The 24,322-nt window shown below is 30.1% G+C and overlaps 1 protein-coding gene across 1 annotated transcript; it reads left to right on the top strand.

Annotated features, from left to right (window-relative positions):
• The first annotated feature begins 165 nt into the window (after window positions 1-165).
• LOC111618285 (von Willebrand factor D and EGF domain-containing protein-like) lies at window positions 166-8,949 on the top strand. Its single transcript, XM_023359780.1, has 10 exons — window positions 166-307; window positions 1,421-1,546; window positions 1,636-1,761; window positions 6,637-6,729; window positions 6,812-6,907; window positions 6,997-7,092; window positions 7,403-7,498; window positions 7,936-8,143; window positions 8,301-8,417; window positions 8,635-8,949. Exons 2-10 carry the CDS (start codon window positions 1,423-1,425, stop codon window positions 8,714-8,716), a joined length of 1,038 nt encoding a protein of 345 aa, XP_023215548.1. The 5' UTR covers window positions 166-307; window positions 1,421-1,422; the 3' UTR covers window positions 8,717-8,949.
• Window positions 8,950-24,322: the final 15,373 nt, after the last annotated feature.

The raw sequence follows: 24,322 nt of genomic DNA on the forward strand, positions 1-24,322 counted from the left end.
ACAGTCCTTAAGTTTTTAAATGAAGTACAGTACACTGTATATTGGATATTTCAAGTAAATTTTTGTTTATTTCTTTTTATTATATTGTTCTTTCAAAGAGGAAAAATAACTTTTTCATTTATTGAATATACTTATTTGATGGTTATTCTGGTTGATAGCTAATTTAAGAATATTTTTTATAAAGATATAAATGAATGCACAATAAATAATGGTGGCTGTAAACGACAATGTACAAATTATCCTGGTTCCTTTAAATGTTCTTGCATTTCTGGGGAAATATTAAGTTCGGACGGACGATCTTGTGAAAGTAAGAAATTTTGTAATTTTATCCTAGACATAATACAGTCAACTTGCCTTAAAATGAACAAATGACTCAATAAAGCAAATTTTGCCACAGTATTAATTTTCATACAATAAAGTGAACAAAAATTTTATCAGAATTCATTAAACCAAACTGTAAATTACCTTTTCAACTCCTAAGAAATAATCCTATTTCAATGGTTGCTTTTTACACTTTTCAACATGAACAATAAAAAGTGGTAGTGTACTAAATGTTCCATTTTGAGTAGAAAAGATTTTCTTCTCCTAGTAAGCAAAGATAGATTTGACCTTCAATTGTAGAGTAAATCAACTATCTGGTTTTAGTGGACATTTCTACTGTACTTATAAAATAGGGGTTAAGTTTAGATATTCTCACCACTTTCAATGAATATAATCCCATGTAAACATAATGCTCATTTGCATATCAGGGAGTGCACAAAGTAATGCCAAGTTTGGCTACTTTGCACCAAATTTAGCTCTTTTTTTACTCTTTTGTCAGCAAAAAATATTTTCTACTTTTTTAAACAATCTTCAGTAGAAAAAAATCACAGATTTCTTTTAACCTTATTTTGTTTAACCACTCTAATATACTGCTCCATACTTAAACAGCAAGTACTAATCTCCTCCTCATTTAGTTGATTTGAAAATTATTTAGAACATTAAATTGTTTTTATAAATAAATTTAACTTTATTTAGTAAATTAATTCAAAATATTTTAATTCAGAGATTTCAATTGCTTATTAAGCCTTAACTCTCTAAATTTTACAACCTTAATCTTGATCCTGAAAATCGTTAATACAAATTTTCGATAGACAAACTTAACTACTATTCCCATAACAATTCACATTAATGCAAGTTGACTGTAATTGTATTTACCTATTAATATTTCAGTTTTTAATGTATTTAAAATAATTAATCCATAAATAAAGTTTAGTAACTAACAAAGTGTTAATATATTACTAAATTTATAAACTAGTGAGAAGGAAAAATATATTTATTGATTATTATTTTTATTATTATTATTTAAATTTCAAATAGTACCTTTTTTAAATTAAAAAGGTACTGTTTGAAATTTGTGTTTTTTTCTATTTTTATTCAGAAATGAAAAAGTGTGAAGTTAACAATGGAGGATGTGAACAAATATGCACAACATTACATAATAATAAGATTTTATGCAGCTGTTATAATGGATATTTACTGTCAGAAAATGAAAAAAGTTGTATTGGTATTAATAATTAATTATTTTACATAAAATTAAATTTATGTTAGAATAAATATCTTAAAGTTTAATTTCAAATAATAAATTTTATTTAGATAAAAATGAATGCAGTAATCTGAATGGTGGATGTCAACATAATTGTAGTAATTCTCCTGGATCATACTATTGCACTTGTATGGAAGGTTATCAAATATCAGAAGAAAATAAATTTGCTTGTAAACGTAAGACTGTATTTTAATTAAAATGAATTTTTAATTGATTTTATTATGTATATAGCCCTAAAGAAAAGTTTATTTCTTTCTCAAAATATAAAAAATATACTAAGTCTCATTCAACTTTTTAAAGCAGCAAAAAACTTTCATAACTAATGTTTTCAAATAAAAAATACAAGTATAATGTGTTCTTCAGACATATATGTAAAAAAATGCACTTAAGAAAGTTTACCATAAATTTTGAGATAATAATAATAACAACAACAAAATAAAACACACAGTTAAAGCAATAAACATATATCATCCAAGTACTCCCATTTTCTTTTGGAGTTATACATTGGACTCACACAGATCTTAAGCAACTCCAAAGGAAAACAAGAACAACACTTACTAAGCATAAACATCATCCTAAATCTGCCGTAAATAGATTAACCCTTCCATGTAAAGATGGTGGACATGGCCTGATTGACATAGTAAACCTTCACTACAAACAAATACAGACACTGCAAGAGTTTTTCTACAAAAAACATAAAGCAATAACTCTAGCAGACTCAAATAACAAACCATTAAACTTACATTTGCATCATATGGACAAGACAGAACACATAAATAGCACAGACACCATTAAATTAAGCAATCTTTGGGTTCAGTGGATTCAAAAGGCACTCTATGGCAGACACCCCTATGACCCAGCCCAGGATTTTGTTGACAAAACTGCTCAAATAGCTTGTTAGCTTGGAGATGCCTCTTTGGGGAGACAGAAAGGTTTATGATTGCCATACAGGATCAGGTCATAAATACTAAAAATTACAGAAAACATGTACTGAAAGATATAACACTCAAATGACACATGTCGAAAATGTCACATCATGCCAGGAACTATGCAACACATCACTTCTGGTTGCATGCTCTTGGCACAGACAGATTATTTACATAGACATAATCAAGTAGCAAATATTGCTTGCAAACAAACTCAAATTATTAGACATCCACGAACCATACTACAAATACGTTTCACAGACACTATTGGAAAACAACACATACAAAATGTACTATGACAGAGCCATAATCACAGATAAAACAATTTTACTACAACAGATCAGACATCACACTCAGGTGGATTTACATAGGGACTAATAGGGCTTAAGCCCTGGGCCCCCAAGTGTCAAGGGCCCACAAAAATTGAATTATTATAAATTTTTAATATTTTTTCATTAACAATGAGCACTTATCATATAGTAAAAAATAGCTATTATTAATAATATAATAATAATGATAATTTATAGTATTATTTGTTTTATTGTAATCAATGTAGCCTAATTGATCAGTAATTAATCAATGTAAATATTTCATTTCTTGCTTTTTATATGAGATATAAAGTTTGTCATTCAACACCATTTCATAAATAAATATGTTTCAACTCTGATTTTGATGTTATTAATTAAAAATGAATTTTAAACCTCAATTTAAAGATTTTTAATCTAACAAAAAATGGGGCCCCATTGGTCTTTAATAAGTCCTAGGCCCTGAAAAACCTAGATTTGCCCCTGACTACATTCATTGACAAACACAATAAAATCACATACATTATAGACATATCCATTCCAAACACTCACAATGTACTGAAAAAATCAGCAAGTACACAGAACTCGCCCAGGAAATAAGGCATCTGTGGAGGATGGATAAAGTGCTTATTGTATCTGTTGTTCTCTCCTCTACAAGTGTCATACCACACACACTACAGAAAAGCCTGGGAACATTATAATTGAATAGAAACATATACATCACACTACAAAAGGTCACTATGTTGAATACATGCCATATTGTTAGGAAATTCCTGAATACAGACACAGACACTGACACACTTATTTAAGTTTTGTTTTGTTTTGGTTGCTATGCCTTGACTCTGGTCCAGCATAGTACTGTATATACCAACTGGTATAACTCACTAAACTCAACTTAATAATAAATTTTCACTTGAATAATGACTACTGGTTGTGTAGAATTCAGTGCTGTGGAGTTGGAGTCATGGAGTTTTGGTATTTTAGTCAGAATCATCAAAAATCGACAGACTCTGACTGCTTTTTACTTTCCCAACTTGTTATGTATATAACATGGAAAAGTATTGTAATCCTGTCAAAGCTGACACTCTGAGTTTTTGCAAATCTACATGTTTGGAGAACTCCTGAACCTAAAAAATGTCAAATAAAGGGGGAAGAAATTTATCAATGCTTTTTGGCAAATTTGTTTAATTAATTTATTTTCTGTCTTATTTTGAGATATTGTTTAATATTTCAGAATGGGTAAAGTTTAAGAAATGAAATTTGGCATTAATACTATTAAATTTTGGTTTTTAATTAAAGGTCAACAGGGTGGAGACAAATCTTTTGCATATCTTGACATTTCAAGGATCTTGAGTTCTTAAATGTAAAAATTTGCAGGGGGGTCATTTTTTTGACTGATTGCTACATTTTCCTGTCATTCTATGTAAAAGACTCCTTTAAGTAATGACTATGTCATTACTTAGAGGAGTAGTCTTAAGTAATGACTATGTCATTACTTAGAAGAGTCTTTTAACTTTGAAATAAAAAGTTTCTATGTTCTATCTTTATTAGAACTCTACTTTTTGAAGCTTTTATTTTGAAGTCACGTGATGACATTAGAATTCCCGAGCCTATTTTGTTAACAAGTTTGTCCCTGGTTGGAGTTGAATCATAAATCAAATCAAATCAAATCAAATTTATTAAACATAATAGGCCATAGCCTGTTATAACAGGGTGTTAGATTTACATTATATCAAATTTATTTATATCGATATTAATGATAATCATCCTGTAAATGCAATACCTATGCATATCAGATTTGTTACATAAAAGATTAGAAAGGCTGATTACAAAAACTTTTTGCGAAATTATACAATTGGTATATCATTGTAGTGTTTGCTAAATGAAATAACCAATACATTTGATTTTCCTCCTTAAAGGTATTTAGCTGATTTAGTTCACCATTAATTCTTAGTTTCTGGCCTTCCTTGCATTCACAAAACATATGAAATTTAGTCAATATTTCTTTCATCTTGGACAGTATGTTTTCAAGAATTCATAAATTTTATTATTTACCATAATCATCTTTTTATTTAATCTAAGTTGGATATAGAATTTCTTGATTACAAACAGTATATTTGATAACATGTAGTTATTACTAAAAACTTAAATCAGAATAATGCTGTACCACTCTGGTTCTTTCCAGTTGTACATTTCTCCAATGTCTTGAGATAGAGCAAGAGTTGGATCATAAGGCAGAGTTGGAGTTGGTAGATTTTCAAACAACTCCACAGCTCTTGTAGAATTACTCAATAAAAAAATTATCTAGAAATTATTTGAAGATATTATAGTACCATATGTTTTTGGAGTACTAATGATTATTTGATATTGAGGAATTTTATTATCAGCTCTACAATAGAATTTGTATAAATTTTTAATTTCATTTAGTAATCAAATTATGTGGTTATTCAATAGTGGATCCAGAAATCTTTATACAGGGATACAGAAAGGAAACAATATACTTTACAAAATTTTTTACTGCCTGAGATACTTGGCTTTACTCAGGAAAAAACCTCCTAAATCTGTTCCTGGAAATATTTATATATCAGTAAATTAAAATAATAATATAATTTTTTTTTTTTCAAGTTTTCTGTGTAAAATACTAATGACATAAAATAAGACATATTAGTTTAAATAATATTTTATTTAATTATGAAACATTGATAGATAAACTAATATTTTAATTTATAATAATGCACATAAGAAAGTAACTATTTATAAATAATAATTTAAAAAAGAACAAGCAATAAAATAATAGAACATAAATGTGTAGACAATAATACTCAATGAGTGAAAACATCATTCATATTTAGAGGCATATTAATTATAATGCTTTGCAAATTTGTGAATATTATTAATAATTACAATTAGTTAGTTACTAATAAATTAATGTTTCATAGTAATGTAATAGTACTTAAATTAATGTTTTTAAATGATCTTAAAATAAATTTAAATTAAAAAACAATTCAATAATAAATTTTAGAAAGAATTTTAGCTAAATATATGATTAACAAGAGTGATTTTATCACTTATGTTAGTAATAACAATATTAAATTAAACATATATAACAAGATATAGCATTACATTTTTTATTTTTATTTTGATGCATTTATTTCTCTCATTTTCATCCTAATCAAATATTTGTATTGTTATTACATGCAATCATGTAATAATTATATAAATGATCAAATTTTATAAGTATAAATCTAAATTAGCAAAAATTAAAGTCAGAATTTGTGCTTACCAGACATGGAAAATTGTAACCTCCTAACAGGAATCATGAGCACATGAATTGGGGAGTGAGAGTAACTTCCCTCTCAAATTTGGGTAAAGCAAGAATAAAAAACATCTGACAAAGAAAGCAAAACAGGTTAACAAATTATTAGTGATGAAAAATAAAAAATTGGTATTGTGTTCTTATCTGTATAACATTTCATTCAAATTAACCCTTTTTGCCCCCTTAATCAAAGTGTCCCCATATGCCCATGAGGACAGAATCAGCAATACTTAAATCATTAATACTGTCAAGTTGGGAGGTTAAATTAGCAGTTTGGTTTATTTCTTTAGTTTTATTTATTTGATCTATTTAATTAATAGCTAAACAATTAAATAAAAATAAAATATATATGTTCATTTTTTAAATGAATAGGGACAAATATATAAATATATAAATAGTACAAATCTATTTTCTTTACTGTTGAATATATTATTATATGCTATGACTGAGTAGGCTTTTAAAAATGATTTTATTCATTTGTATTTTATTGTATTTACATTCTAGCAATTTGCAATCCACCTTGTTTGAATCATGGTATGTGCATTGCTCCTAATAAGTGCAGTTGTCCACCTGGTTATCCTGGTCCAAGTTGTTCTGGTGAGCATTATTATTAAAGAATTTAAAATTTTTTACATTAATTTACATAGTAAAGAAATTGAAAGAATTGATTTTTGTTTAGCTTTTTGTAATCCTCCATGTTTAAATGGAGGAACCTGTGGAAGATGGGGTCGTTGCTTGTGTCCTGCAAATTTCTTTGGAACAAGTTGTGCAAGTGGTATGATGTATTTAAGGTATTTTAAATTATCTATAAATGCATAGGTTTTATGTTAGGTAAAATATCTGGTAAAATTTTTTTTATGTAAGCTGTATGTGTACCGTCTTGTCAAAATGGAGGTAAATGTGTGCCACCAGGTGTTTGTAAATGTCCTCCTCAATATATTGGTAAACAGTGCCAAAACTGTAAGTGTAATATATTTCAATACTATTAATGTTATTATCAATCTGTAAATATAATTAAAATGTACTTTTTAAAATTTTTAAATATGGTATTATCTGGAAAAGTAATTTTGGTTTAAGAATTTATTAAAACAGTTATTAGTTAGAAACTGACAGTGTTTTGAATTTTAAAACTTTAAATTATGGTAATTATAAAGTATATTTATAAAATTATAGAAAAACACAGTAACAACATATTTATATATTAATAATTTCTTCCTGTTTTAAAGCATTTATCATTATTTTATTGAAAAATTTTCGTTTGCTGTATTAGTTCGATGTACACCTCCATGTGAAAATGGTGGTACTTGCAGAGGTATCAATACTTGTTTATGTCCTAAAGGTTATGGAGGAGGAAGATGTCAAAAAGGTATATGGAAATTTAATTTTGAATTTTATCATTAAGAATTTAAAATATATTTAATAATTAATTTATTTAATTATTATATTAATTATTTTAATATGGTAATACATAAACTTAATTGTTTTGAAATAATTTGAAATAGACACAGTCTATATGTCTATACTTAAAATATATATTTTCTATTGATATAATGTATGTAATAATAATATGATTAATATTTTATTTACTTCATATAGATAATTTCTAATATTATAAATCAATTTAATGAAATTTTAATAATATATTTTACAACATAACAGAATTAATATTTTTTTAACTTGTGAAATGTTATTAAAATAATTGCATTTATATTCTATCAGAATTGTATCATTTCATGAGTAATAAAGTTTTTTTAATTAAATTTTTCTGTGTTATTAATTTTAAAAATGATATTTGGCTTTCAGTTTTTTATCAGTGTATTCCTGCATGTCAAAATGGTGGAACTTGTGTAGGAAGAAATAAATGTCAGTGTATGCCTGGATATACAGGAAGCTTTTGCGAAAAAATGGAACAGATTGAATGTCGGCCACCATGCCAAAATGGGGGAATGTGTGTGCCTAATAATGTATGTAAATGTCAAAATGGAACATCTGGATATAGATGTCAACAAAGGTAAATAATTTTTTAAAGTAAGAATTAAGAAAAGACAATTTTTTAGAAATTATTATTGTTACTGAATAGAAATATTGAATTATTTAAGAAAGAAATAATTTAACATATTAAGATTTGATATTTTATTTAAAAAATAATGATGGTAATCTTTTTAAAGGAATTGTCCAATAGTAACTTTTACCGAAAAAGTGATGAAAGGAATGAGAGTGCCAAAAACGGTATCATATAAAGCACCCTGTGGAAGATTTGGATGGCAAACTTGTGTATCATACAGGTAAGAGATATATTTTTTTAAATTAAATATTTAATAAAAATAAGTAGTACATTATGTTATAACAATAAATAAAACTTTAAGAATAAAACTTAAATTTATATATGAAACAAACTCATATTTTAATTAAAAATAATAATATTACAAATTAAATTCAATTTAAATAATTGTTATAAAAATTATTACATAATTGATTTTTATATAAATATATTTTTTACAGGACAGTACAAAAATATGTGTATAGAACAACATATAAAGTGGGCTACAAAATTCAATGTAATAGTGTTTCAACTGTTAATTAGTATATAATCTGAATTAATCTTCGTTTATAACAATTTATTATTGAACGCTTCCAAGAAATTATATGCATAATAATACATTATTAAAATTATGTTCCTATTTTATTCCAGTTATAAATAGAATAGTTTAAAATGTAAAACTATAAATATACAAAATCAAAATTTTTTACATTTCATTAATTATACAAGCTTATAATCAAATAAAATTTAATTAATGCCATTAAAATTTATAATTATAATTGAGTTTGATGCATTTTTTGTAGAAAGTAATTTATTTTTTATTTTATAATACATTTAAAATTGATAATGATTATTACCTTTTTTTAATTTCACAGAATATTTTTATCATTTTGCATAATCAATTGAAAATGTCAAAAAGAGATCATTAATGTTAGTAATTATTTGTTGGGAATGATCATAAAAAATGCATGAAACTGTTTTAATAATGAATTATCATTAATAATGAAACAGTTTGCCTCTTGACAGAAAAAAAAATTATAGAAAGAAAGTACTTAATGATTAATTAATTAAATAGATTTGTTTTACAAAAATGCATTTAGTTAAGTAGATGATATTGTAAATATATTATAATTGCTTATAAATTCTGTTAAACTGTTAATTTTAGATCATTTTAAATGAAAATTTAATAAATTATTGCTATTTAAAATAATAATGTTTTTAATTAAAAATCTTATTATTAAATCATCTCAATAATCTTTTTAATATAAATGTGTTAAAATTTATATTTGTTATTTATTTTTCTGTTTTCTTAAAATACATCACTAATCATTTATATGTAATGGAGTTTTATAGATGTAATTGTAAGATTTAAATATATTTAACAAAATTTTAATTTAATTGAGGATTATTTATCATCCTTCACTTAAGACTTAGATTGAAAAATGTTTCAGCTAATACTAGATAAATAAAACAATATTATTCATCTATTTTACAGTTTAGCATGATCAGAGGAAAAAGAAATATTGTTTGATATTAAATTTCATGTTTTAATCAATTTAATTGTAAAAAAAATGCATTTTATTTTGTTTTTTTCTCCCTGGGAAAGAAACATTAAAATAGTTTCATACATATATATTTTTTTTAAACTTGAAACATCTAACATCCTTGCAACAGAACAGAAATGCAGTGCCTGATAAATTTATTTAGAATATCATTTCAAGTGGCATCANATATTTAAATTATTATTATTATTATTATTATTTTATTTATTTTCTCCCCCGAGATTTACCGCTTTATTCTTAAAAGTAAAAATTTCATTAGGTTGTCCTATCTCTTTTCATTTTTCCTATTCTATTTTAAAAAATTAATATATATACATATGTTTTATGTATATAAACATGCTAAATTATTATATGTTTATATATTTACACATTTCAAATTTACAACAGAAAAAAATTAGACTTTAAGAGATGTAGTGAAAATTTAATTTTATAAAGTAAATATACTTCATAAAAATGTTTATATTAAATATTTATATCTATATACACAGCTATACATACATGATACATACTCTTATATTTATCAATATTTTTGAAATTAAAATAAGTGTAAATTTTAATCAATATAGAAGGATAGGTTATATTTTTTTTATTAATATAAATCGACAACAGATGGCGACACGAATAAGTATAAAGTCTACTTAGAAGTATTTAGCACGTGGTGAACGAATAAAAAATCATTTTATATTTAATTTTATCCTCATTATTACATAATTGAAACTTTAATATTGAAAAAAAGTAGATGTATATAACAAAACTTTTAAAGGTAATAGCATGGATTTTTTTGGGGGGGAAGTTTTTTAGAAAGTAGAAGATCAAAGCTGTTACCGTTGTGAGAAATTATGTGGGGGTTGGATTTTATACCTCATTTCATCACCTAGTGAAAAACCACCCAGAGGGTGATGGATGTCAGGCATCGGGAGTTACATAAATCCAGCAGAACGTTATGGGAATCCTCGTAAGTCCGACTCGACTAGGATACATTTTCATATTTTATATTTAGTATTTTTATGGAATGCGAGTCATCATTGCCTTTCACTGTCGGGGTGATAAATGCCTTTGGGACGTAAAAATTTCAATTTACTCGCATTAAATGGTATAGAAATAATAATTACAGGTGTTAATTGCGTTGTCGTTCTACGTGTAACAACTTCTAAACGTTTTCTATTAATAAAAAGAATTTATTAAATTTTTATATTAACTTGCAAATTTATATTTAAATTTTCTTTCTAATCTATTATTTATTATTAGAGGTAAATGGAGTTAAAGATTATCACATTTGGGAAAATTCTAATTATATGCTATAAATATTTATTTATTAAATTAACAAACACGTTGTTAATTATTTAACTTAATGAATCTTATATTATTTAAAAGATAAAAAGTGTTAATGATTTTTAACATTAAAGTCGACTAAGAAAGGGATTTTTTAAACTTTATTAAAAGGTTAAAGGTATAATACCGCGAGTTGATCGTTCCCTGATCGTATCTCTAGTGGCCAATTCAACTATAGATCGATACCATTTGCCGACTTCGTCATTATTTGCCACGAAACTCGAGCGAAAATTAGGTTCTTTCTTGATACTCCACCATTTCTATATGAGTAATTTTTACTTAAATACCAGGAAAAAATATATCCAAGCAATATTAAAATAAAAAAATTAAAAAATGCGCTTTGTAAAACGATAAATTTTAACTAAATCGCGCTAGAAAATGAAATTTGTCTGCAGGACGTGCGTGTTATAAGGTGTTGCGTATCTTAAAAAAATTGTCGGATTTTTTTAATATAATAAATCTCAGTTTTTTTTATATGTATTTTTTTAAATGAGCGAAGCAATCGGGCAGGTAAAGTGGCAAATCAATTAAGAGGTCCCACGTTAGACCGTCTACGATTTAAGGTTTTTAAAAAAAATGGCAGTGGAATCTGTCTTAGCGCAAACGTGCAATCTCGTCACGTATCCCTCTACCCGCCCTTTAAGACCTTATAGGAGAAGCAGCTCGAAAGAAACAATACGAAAATCGAATGAAGGCACGTAAATGGAGCTATCTTAATTAAAAACCAATTCCGTGGTGGAGAATAAAGATATTTTCGAAAGAATGTTCTCCTTTGCACCATTCATTCATGCACTACACTCGGAATTAGGCGTAACCCTCTCTCTCTCTCTCTCACTCTCTCTCACTGAACAAAACATTATTAATTGCGCAGTTATTATACTTGTGGACCTGGATTATAATTGATGTGAAACGAATGAGCAATTTCTTGGCTCCATGTCTGCCAAATTTGATCGATCTACTCTTTTCTAAGTAATGAGGCCGTAAAATTTAAAAGTCGCCTCCGTCTTCCAGGACCACACCTTCGTTTCGCCATCGCGACTTTCTTCCAAATGAAAGAACTGGTTTATTCAACGATATAGCTCCGAAATCATTTAAAAAATGTTTTAAATGCATAAATTTTATTAAAATATCGAATTTAAAGTTTTATTCCATGAATATATTTAATGGGCCGTTCGATAATCAACCATAGAATTACTTCACTAGAATTGCGAAGGCCTCCGATTAATTATTTAAGAATTTCTAGAGTAAATTATTTCGTACGAGCGACGATTAAAGATTTAGAAATAATTTTAAAATCTATTCTTAATTAATTGCTTAAATGAAAAATTTTCCATTAATTTCGCACCTAGAATTACTTATAATTTTTAAAGATTCGAATTTATTTGACGATAAAATAGGATAAAAACAGGTTAATTTCTCAGTAAATTCAAGAGAAATATTTGGAAAGGAGCTTGAATGGTTATTCTTGGATGACTGGGGAATTCAATAGACCTATAGCAATAAAACAGTTTGAAAACATTCCTCGATTCTTCATTATAAAAAAAAGTTCTCGTAATGTATGATGTTGTACAACATAAATAAAATTTATATCCCTGTTACTAAGTGCTCTTTCTTCTCCGATACGCGCTTTAAAGTAAAAACACTATCAAACGAAAGAAATCAATTAACAAAATATTAAAAATGTTTTCAAATTTCATATCGAGAAAGTGATCCGATTAACCTCGATATCCTTATATAAGCTATGGAAAGCGGTTTATCTATTTTAAACGAGAATCTTCCATATATTCATGAAGTTTCTAATCGGAAATGCTCAAAGTTTTGGGTCCCGGATTGCGATCCGACATCGCAAACTGCACAATAAATGGTTTAGAGGATGTTTTGGAATCTCTGCTATGATCATTACTCGTTTAACAAGTCGAAATTATTATATTCGATTAAAGTTTTCGCACAATTTATTTGCATTGATTCGTTTGAAATTTACAGAAAATCGTGGCTGGTTGCAAAAGATTTTTTTACAGATTATCTTGTAACGTATTTAAAATAATTAAAATACGGCAGTTAGTTTATTTAGAAAATAAACTTGCAAATGTGACGGCTGTAGTAAGTTTTTCTGCCCTTCTTTATCATAAATGGCCAAATGCCACCCATTAAGGGATTTCCCGCCCGTACCCTTAAGCTAAGAAGGAAAGAGAAAGAGAGAAGTTGGATGGGAATGGGCCTCCTCGGTTTCACTTTCCCCTTTCCGACCAAAAGAAAGAAAAAAGAAGAAGAAAGGAAAAACTACACTGCCAGCAAAATCACTCTGCGTATCTTGACGGAGAGGATGTGGATCCGAGCGTGCTGCAAATGGAATATGGGGTTGAAGCGATAGACAGGGTCTTTTAAGGTCAGACGTTGTGTGCGTGCCGTGCGACTGAGTATACATAAGACTTTGAAGATGCTAATACAAAATTTACATTAATGCATCAGACCGCTACTTAGGCAATGCTGCATTACGTTGGTTAAGTTCCCATGGGCCAGACAAACCGCCAGAGACTTGACCGGTCTCGAGCTTTGAAAGTGCGCCGTTGGCGGTACTAATGCGCACCACGTCACTGCCTTATACGGGAGTCCGGCGCGCGGGGGAGGGACGGATTCAGTCCCTATTTCCCAAAGGCTCTTTCCTGTTTTCCTCTTAAATGTAATGTCCGTATCGCTATGTTAATGGAGATAAAATCTATGGCATATTTCAATATTCGGCAGCAGAGATATAACCGTTTGGGAAAATAACGTTTTTCTTCTTGATATCCAATGGTATCGGGAGACCGAGAAACCTATTCTCTCTTCGTTGCTGCGGTTTTTTTTCTTTTCTTTTTTTCTTTTTTTGGGATATATATATATATATATCTCGATTCTTTTTTCCGTCGATTGAGAGGTTCAATATTTCAAAAACATTCTACAGGGACTATCAATGGACAACTGGATACTTTTATCACACACCAGGTGAAGTTATTTACTGTCGTCTACTCGATAACCTTTTTCAAACGAATAGTATGTAAGAAAACACAGGAAAAAGAAATCCCGCTTAGCGTTGGCTTCTGGCACCCCTAAGCGTTAGTTCCCGTCTAGCCGATCAACTATTTCCTTCTCGACATCATTTCCACGGTATATAGATATAAGCGCCTACATGACGATGTAGTTGGAAGAATGGGAAGCCATCTCGGCCACAAGAACAATAAAGAAAACCTTTTAATACCTCTGAATTCAGGACAGCAACTCAATCGATAATGTTCTACTCACGTCCTTTTCTCCCTCAGATCTAACGTTAGCTGCATATGCATAAATCTTTCATGGTACTCACTCCCCTGGTAGTACTTTTCATTTGCATCGGCGTCCTTTCCCGTATACGCATTTTCCTTACCTTCTCTTCTCTTCCCCTAATCCTTCCTATCTCTCTGGCGGCCCCGGAGCTCATTTTGCATTTCGCTGTACGTACCAGTCTTTTCTCCTTTCCTCCTCCTCCTTTCGCTTCCCTCCCCACCAGAATCAGAATGGGGGAAACGGAGAGAACTAATGCATGCAAACTAATGCTCCTGCTGGCAGTCCGTCATGCATTCCCGCTCGGTCTTACTGGGTCCCTCTGGGCACCAAGCTCATTAAAGTCGGGTCTCTGCGGCCATATTTTTCTCGTTATTTTTCATCATTACATTGTAACTTCGGCAGCGAGCGAAATAACAAAAATGGCAACTCGCCCCCCTCGCTCGGCCGGGGGAAGGAAAGAAGGAAAGTCCTTCGAGAACACAAGTCATCATCCACAATAACGTATGCTAGTGGAAAATATGCAGGGGGAAACGGAGAGAAATGGCGTCTCTTTCGACAACTCCCGGGCAAAATCATAACTAGTTCCCGACCAGCGCTCTGCTACCCCCACCGCCCCCATTTTCTCTCTCTGCCGCTTATCTCGGGCAACAGGCGAACGTTCTGAGACGGGACTCTTCAATCCCACGGCTTTGAAGAGTCAAACTATCGGGAACGACTTTTAAGTCCCCGGGACTGGACCTACAATCTAGAGCGAGACACCGCCTTGGGACCCCGATTTCCAAGTTTTCATTCTAGCTCTTTTATTTTTCTTTCTCAGCGGGTGACTGCAGCGGGTACCCCAGAGGACAGGGTGAATGGGTGGCGTGAGAAATGAATATTTCATGCAACACCCCGTCTGCTATGACATATCCCGGGGCACGCGTTGTGTTTCCCAACCCCGCGCTTAAAGAAAACTACCATAGCCATTTGTATCCATTAAACGACAGGGCTGGTGGGACGCGTCGTGGGCTGACGAAGGGTGGAGCTGCGTGTTTACGTACCTGAAAAATGAATCCTTACCTGTTATTTGCAGCAAAAATCTCCTCGCATGTTTCCCATATCGTCAGACCACTGCGAACTTCGCGGATTGATGGACCTATTAATAGCTCTTCTACTTTCTAAAGTGTTTTAAAACCAACGCCATCCGTCCGAAAATTTTGCAAATTTCTACATTTAAGCCATCCAGAACGCTTAACATCACTAGCAAGACCATGCTACACTTTCTAATAAATGTATACATAGCCTGTACAGTACACACACTACATAAAAAGTCGACTTTGGCTCTCGGCGCTGTTTTTATAAATTGCCTAACTTCGCATCGTTAGAATAAAACAAATATTAAATGCTCCTAAATATAAATATACACGTGGGGTCCCCTCTCTCTCCCTCTCTCTCTCTATATATATATATATATGCAATAAATTATTAAATATTAAGTTGAAAATATATATTAAAAATTTATATTATTTCCGACTTGGAGTAATGTTCTTTGAAGATTCATATTTAACTTTCTAGAAAATGCATTTCGGCGCATTTAATAATTAATAACGCTTCGTTCGATGTTTACGTTTCATTATTTACGAAACAAAACGGGTTGAGAAGAAAACATTGTTTCTTTAATGCAAAAAAGGGGGAGAGAAACGAATCGAATGCAGTGTATAGCCTATATTTTTGTTTTTTTACTCGACGTAGGACCCTGTAACCTTCCATACACAAACATCAACGCAATTGAATAAGTGTTGCGAACTTCACTTTTCAGAAATCGATCTTTAATCGCCTTTCTCCGTTATGATCCATCAATATTTTAAATAATATAAACTATAAACTGTGAATAAACGGAATCGAGAAAACCGTTTAGCATTTGATCGATTTTTTTCTCTTTATTTTATAATGTATTTAACGTATTGAGACAATTTTCTCTCTCGTCTTTTTCTATTCTTTAAATTCGATACCAGAATAATCGACTTAAATCGATTCCGATGTTTAATTTAATCGATTTGAAATGAATTTTAATTCGATCTAAAATTTCCTAAAACAGGTTCAAATAATGTTAAATAATTTGAAGTATTTTAATATAATAAAAAAATGGTTTTTTTATAAGGGAAAGAAATAAATTTGAAACACTTTATTTTAATATAATTTATTAGACAAGTTAATGGAAGATTAGATTATGGAATAGAAGGAAGGAAATGCTTGAAAAAAAGAATAAATAGAAAACAGAAATAAGGCTAATCGTGTCGGGAATCTTCAGTAATAGATACATAATTTTAAGGTAATTAATCAAAACACGAATTTTAAGGTAAATATAATCCATATAAATATGAAGCGATAAGAAATCGGAACAAATTTGAAGAGCGATAATCAAAACAAAAATGTTATAAATTAAGTAATCAAAAGGCAAATGTAAAGGCGACTGATCAAAACACAAATTTCCAGATAACAAATCGCTTATTAATGCCATCCTAATTTATTTAAATAATTTAAATGATATAATTTTCCGATGACGAAATCAGATAATGTCTAATTATTATGAAAATTACTTAATTGTTATATAGACTTTACGGATAATTATTGCGCTTCCAGATAAATTCCCCTTCTTCTATTTCAATACAGTCTTTTCTTCCGTTTGAAAAATTTATTATTCTAATATTTAAATTCTGTTATCTAAGAAAGAATATAATTTAAATATATTATTTGTATAGGCTTATATAGAAATGTGTAAAAATTTTAAAACGTGACACACAAATTTTCGTAAATTTAATAATAAAGACGTGATATTTTTACTCTGATTAGGAAATAATACCAATTTGGTTGTCATAAAGATTGTAATATTTATATACTTAAAGAAAATTTTGCCGTCATATTATATTGACATTTCTGTTATCTCTTTTGGAAACCGGTCGCATACTAGGCCTATAGTCATCGCTCAAAAGTGAATATTAACTTCGATAGTTTAGCGCGATAACGAATCGTCGCAGGTGGCACGACTTAAAAAAAAAATTCTATATAAAGAGGCAAATACTTTTATGAAATATTTTCTAATAACTTATAAAAATCGTAATTTTATTCCGCTTATTCATAACAGATAATTATAAGGTTATATTAAGTTGAACTGAATTTAATTATCGTTAAATTTAACTGATGTCATAACCCCTATTATACCTTGCAACATAATTTATATTCATTAAAACTTAAAATTTGAATTTGCAATGATTATTAATTAGGGTAAAAAAGCACGAATTTTATAGAAAAATCAATTAAATTCGTGTAAAACGATTGGTATCGACTTCTCGTGTGTTAGTGTATAAGAAGAGCCAGAGAGTCAACTGGGGTTGGTGGAGATAGGAGCCTTTTTTTCCTTCTTTTTCTCCTTTTTTGAGTAAGTATGTGTGGGTTAATATTGTCATTAGAGCGAAGAGTAAAAGCAGCACCATTGTTGTGCAGGTGCAGAAAGAGAACGTCACCTGCAAGCCGTAAGAGTAAGAGAGCTATTTAATGGTTGCACCGATGCGTCAGACGTGATTCGTCTACTAATATATCGTTTTATCTACACGCCATTTGTCGACACAATGTCTTCTTATCGGATTGAACATTTAAAGTACATTTTTACTTCGGTTTATTTCCAACCACTAGAATTTACTCCGACAGTAACTTAAGGCGCAGTCGTTCCATTAGCAATCAATCTCGGAAGGGATGCTTCCCCCACATTTTAAGATTTTATTACTCCGTCTAATAGTTTTCGGCTTACTTACATTCAACTCGTCATTAAAATCATAATTAAATATCTAAAGACAAAGAGTTATCACGTGTGAACTGGCGTTTACTGGTTCGTTTCGTTAGATGGCAATTCCAAGAACTATTAAGAAAACGTTTCCTTCCCCTCCATTATAATAAGACATCGGATTTAATCTATTAAAATCCACCGTCAGCTTTCTTTTTTCCGCAAAATTCTACGCGGTTTTTCTAGAATAACAGATGTAGAGGAAAAAAAATGAAAGATGAAGGCAATCAAATAATTTCCAGGATATCCACATCCGTTATAATCGAGTAAATCTTAAAATTATTGACCACAATAGAATCCACTCTGTCAATTTGTCACCTGCGCAGCGAAAGACAAATGACACTGTCACATGCCACATGTCTTCCATATAGAAGTGCCTTTCGCTTCTCCCCGTCCTTGTAATCAAGAATCATGTTACCGACTGAATACTTCGAATTTCTCTTTCTTTTTTTTTAAATGCTCATTATGGATTTAACTACTTGCTCGAAATTGTTTAATCCTTAACGAAAGGATTTATCTTTCTGTATTAAGACTATAAAAATTAATTGTTAAAACTTGATGTTTACTAAGAGGAATACGAGGATTTATCTAAATCAAAAAATGGCCTATAAATTGAAAATTATAGTTGATAAGATGTTAGTAATGCGATATATTTAGTTTGAAAAGTTAACAATCTCAATCTTAATTACTTTGGTCTTTTTTCTGTCTGACCTGTTTCTAGATACAAATCTGAAGATGAAGGTGATTAAAACATGAAAAACTAACAGTCCCGAATGATTTTTCTTATCTAATGTATTAGATTCTGTGATTTAAATGATACACAGGTGTTATATATAGTTAATTTATATAAATAGGAGTTGCTCGATCCGAGAAGGATGAGCTGACACATTACAACTCCCAAAAGCTAATGGATACAAACTGAGGAGTGATATCGTTGAAGATATGACTTCACCTTCTAAATGTTTGCATCCTATTATCCTTCAACTATGATTCCCAGAGCATATAAGATAACAGAAATTACTTCCCTTTTGAACAAGCAACAGTCCAAGCTTAACTTAAACAGTCTAGTGCAGTTGCGGGTCATTTCTTCTTGTTTCTCTACCTGTCAAAACTCTCTAAAAGGCTCTCAACCACGCCCAAATTGAGATATCTTTCGGGACTCATTACGTGATACATTTGTTCTTTCTTCTTTCTAAACTCGACAATGAAATTTAAGATATTAAAAAAGTGACTTGAATAATTTTACAGATCGAATAAAGCAGAACGTGAACTGTTTAAAGTTTTACTTCTATTCAATGTACGTCGCTTTATGCAAATTTTTCTTTCTTACAATTATTGAAACGTTGTAAAAACTCTCACGAAAATGAAAATTTAAGGAAAAATGTATAAATCTTGCATTTTATACAACTGCAATTTTTGATTGCGAAAAATTTTAGCAATTGGCAATGCATTTGACCCGTGTTTTGTTTAAATTTCCCAAGTTATCAAAAGAAGAAAAAGGCACGAATCATATAGTTAAATGGCATCTATATAGAAAAAAAGACGAGATAATTGTCAGTAGACGGGCGTTGCACATAGATAGACGGGTGGAGAAATATAAACATAATATATATATATGTATAGATCTATATTACTTTCTGCATCTGAATTACAGACATATAACATAACGACCACCCAGAATGACTTGTATTTGCTATTTAAATGCATATTCTCAGGCATTCTTTGCCCTTTTTTTATATACGCGGCCGTAATTGTAGACATTTACAGCGTTTGACATTTTGCATGTGTTGTACACATTAACAACCATTAATTACAAAAAAAAAAATAAATAAATAAAAATATTTTATTGGAGCAAGTGTAATTATTCAAATATTGCTTTTTTCCTGCTAATTTACTTTTTACACAAATCAAGTTTTGTGACAAAAAAATTCACTCTATGAATTTAAGTATGTTTACTTTTTTTAATTCATAAATTGTATGTAGTGTTATAGTCAATTTAAAGTAATTAACTACATTAATTTTTAATATGTAACGAGTAGAAAAGTATATTTTTTTATACATTGAAGAGCGAATAATTTGTTTGAGAAAGAATGCTTGAATGCAGGATAGAATAGAAATATTTAAATAGTTATATATGTGTAATTTTTGTTTGTATAATGATTGATACAATGTTTAATTCTAAGAAACTTTCAAGTTCGAGATCAATCTCCATCAAAAGTAGATCAAGTGCTAATAGGTTTATAACATCAGCTCGGAGAACTTAACGCATCGGTAACATAAAACACTTTCTTTAATGGGAGTATGATGGCAGGAGGTATAGAGTTAACTTTTGTACACATGTGGAGTCTATCAAGATTCTCGAAGCGATGCTGTAAAATTCCATCTGATAGCTTTAGAGCTAGGGCGTTGGTACACACCCATGTAAGTGCTAATGAGATAATTGTAGGGATATTCAATCGATTAAAAAAAGTTAAGTCTCATCCCTTCGGCCAGCAAAGGTATCCTCGTTAGCAGAAATGCGAGGAGCGTGTTTACCCTGTTCTTATTTTCATACTATTTAAAAATCGTTTCCTGCGTATACGACTGAAATTTATATGTATATTTAGACATATCTAGAGGCATAATATCATAGACGTGTGTCGTTGAGGTTGTTTTAATTTTAAACATATACAAAACAAAAATTTTACATATTTATGTAGTCGGATTAAAAACAGGTTGGGCTCGATTCATAAACTATAAACATACAAGAAGGACACTTCAATGCCATTGGCGCTCACTTTATGGATATTTCACGATCAGCGGAAGAAGAGTTCCTTCGGGCAATGGCTGAACTTACTCCATATAAATCATTCGCAGCTGTGTGACATATGTCCTCAACGTCTTAATCATTGTAACCGATGTGGCTTTGAATCGTTGCTAGGCCGTACATAAAGATAATGTCGTCCGAATACCTCGGCGTGTTTTCTATGAATGACAAATGCGGCTCCATTAGGATGCTTATCTTTGTGCCTTCCACATGGAAGGGGGAAAATTGCATTTAATGGTTCGTGCGAAACCAAGTTCTATAGAACAATACACGATGAAGACATTTTTCTAGCGAGGTGTGCTTCAACGGCCACAAATTTGAATAATTACGATGTAGTTAAGGGAACGTGACACATTAGTTGGCGCACGGGGCGAAAGGTATAAGTGTGGCAATTGTTGGGCAGTCGAGAAGGACTCCTTCGGGCTACCTATTATGGTACATCGTTGAGTGGCAGCTACCGGAGTTTGACGGCAACTTACCACACACGGTGATCCGACGGGCAAGTTCATTTACCTGCAAAAATCGACCGAGTGAAGAGAGGAAAAGGAAAAAAATGGTTAGGACAGGAAGTGCTTCGCCTTATCTGCAAAGCAACTAATCGAAAACAGATGAGCTACAAGAAAAATATCACTTTGGAAAAAAGAAAAAAAAAAGAATTTTTCTAATATTTTGCTGTAATTTGAATTATAATTAACATAAATTTAATATTAAAATTTCATCTGTTGCATATTAATGCGAGATATTCTAACAGATTACTGTTATAAATTAATTCGTTCCCTTGATTACAAAAATATCAGTAAATTAAGGAGCTATCAAATGAATTTAATATGTAAGATTTTGCGAGATAGAATACCCCTGGAACAACTATTAAATACTTAAGTTGTTATTCAGTTTGCACCTGTGCTCTTTCCCGTTGATTGCTATGAGGCACCTGAACACTGGCCTAGACGTATAAAGCAACAGTTAAAGTTTCCAATGGAAGAAAAAAACGCTTTAGATTGCCTACCACCAATCAAAATCTCTTCGCTTGATTTCTTATCTCTTTTATTATATCACGGCATCTTATTTAACTGTCACTGAGTGTATGTTAAATACCAAGATAAATCACACCGATACTTATATATTGATTGAATAATTAATAACTAAAATGCGTGCATTGGTTGTCCGTGTCATTTAAAGAATCCAAAGGGAAATATTTATCCACGAATAAAATGTCGCTAGTACGACTTACGACTTAATGGAATTGAATTATTAACGATTTTGCAAGTGTTAAACCGCAAAAATTGAGAATTTTTTGCAATCGCTACTGATAAACTCTTCGAATATCTAAATAAACAGTCACATTTTTTGGTGTTAAGCTACCAATACATCTTCTAGTTTGGTTGTTTGATGCGGAATTCGACTAGAAAAGCGAATTTTTATGTCAGACAGAAGAACGAAAAGCAATTTTTAACACGCTTTTTCTTCCTTAATAATATGTTTAAGTTGGCCATTAAATGTTTTAATAGCAGGAAGTTTAATTTCTAAATAGAGTTGGAGTTTTTCTTTCTTTTTTTGATGAAGGAGAGTGACTTACTGTTATTTTATTAAGGGAAAAATGGAATTTTATTTTCGAATGACTGACAAATGTACTAAATATAAATTTATTGCAAAAAAGTGCGTTATATGTACGTAACTGATATTTTTCTGGTAAGTGCCAGAGGCCCAAAGTTCTCATTTTTACAGTTTTAGATAGAAGTTGGGATCAAATAAGTCTCCAGTTTTAACCTTAGTGGAATTACATCTCACCTGAATACAAAGGTAAGTATGCCATGTCATCCTTTTTACATAATTTTTCTCTGATTACTTCCTTCTAAGTATGAATGATTAATTCAATTTTAATAATTACCAGAGCTTTTCTTGACTTATAAACACAAACAAGAATGTTTTCGACGACAGCTACCAATTTAAATATTCATGAACATTTATAATTAACAAACGTAAATTGCAATTAAGTTCTATGAGTTTTTTTTTCTTTTCTTCCCACACGCTTTTTCTACGGGTGTGGATACTTAAAGAGAATTGACCCGCCACGTTTAGGAATGCAAAACTATTTTCTATGTCAAATATAAAATATTTAGGAGAAGAAAAAAATCGGAACAAAAATTAGACAGATGAAATTCATTTATATTAATTAAAAAGACAGAACGGGAACTTTGATATGTTAATTGTAATTTTTCTTAAAGGTAAAAATTAATTTATAAAACTTAACTCGTAAAAACCAACTTTATAGATTTTTTGAACTTATAATAATGTTGTTATGACGTTAAACTAGATGCAAATTTAGCAATGCAGAGAATAAATTCTTATACTGTCTTATAGCCTTGGTTCATCCCATATATTTAAAAGTCTATTTACTAGCTATAAAATATACGTAAATAGCTAATGAACCGTACACGTTCCAATTATTTTTGCTAATTAAGTCTGTCGATTAGTAATAATGTCAAAACGGTCACCTCCCAAGTAGAGTCATTGCATCTTATTAACTAAAGCGAATCGTGAAGTATTTAAAAAGACTTTTTTTTTTCTAAGTTTGGGTCATTAAAAAATTATTTGCAGAGGATAAAAACACTACAAGCTGATCCACGAAGAGAAATTATTTCCTGGAATTTAAATTCTAACGTATTAATAAAGTGTTCATTCGACAAACTTTCATTAAAGGTACTTTGCAACTTATCATCCTAATAGGCCTATATGTTTTTAAAGAAAGGTTATCTTTCACTCAAAGTTAATTGAAAAAAAATTAGTTAAACACATCACGATTAGTCTAGGACACAAGTCTATTTTGTAAACAGCGAAAAGAGTTAAAGCTACGGTGATACAAAATATTAGGAAGTGTCCTAACACTTTTGTTCCTCGCAGCAACACAAATCAAACTGGGAAAAGGAAGAAAAAATTAAACGAGTTTAGATAATTTTCGTCGTGACAATAATAAACGAGAAAATTACACCGTACATTGTACAGTTATTTACGACTTTGGGTGCCCACTAAACAGAACGCCTATTTATATTGCGCCTGTAATTTACCATTACTACTGCTTCATAGAATCATAATTTATGATCATTCTGAAACAAAGACATATTCTAAAGCTCCAAAAATCTAATTTTAGTCAATTTTCTGTACGGGTAAAAAAAAACTAAAGTTCTAATACAAATCTCTACGCGCTCACTATCTTACGTTTGCTATGGTTTTATTAAAAGAACTGGGCCCGTCCGTTCGAAGTAAGGAGCTAAACTAATGGCCATTACAGTATTTAAAACATTAAATGTAGCTTATTAAATTAAATGTAT

This window comes from Centruroides sculpturatus, unplaced genomic scaffold (assembly GCF_000671375.1).
Source record: "Centruroides sculpturatus isolate CEXI.00-Female unplaced genomic scaffold, Cexi_2.0 scaffold83, whole genome shotgun sequence".
NCBI classification, from domain to species: domain Eukaryota; kingdom Metazoa; phylum Arthropoda; class Arachnida; order Scorpiones; family Buthidae; genus Centruroides; species Centruroides sculpturatus.

Excerpts from the sequence above, each read along its gene's own strand:
- LOC111618285 (XM_023359780.1), top strand. The coding sequence starts at position 1,423 with ATGAAAAAGTGTGAAGTTAACAATGGAGGATGTGAACAAATATGCACA. Across the intron at positions 6,730-6,811 it reads TCCTGGTCCAAGTTGTTCTG|CTTTTTGTAATCCTCCATGT; the intron begins GTGAGCATTATT and ends ATTTTTGTTTAG. Across the intron at positions 7,499-7,935 it reads AGGAGGAAGATGTCAAAAAG|TTTTTTATCAGTGTATTCCT; the intron begins GTATATGGAAAT and ends TTTGGCTTTCAG.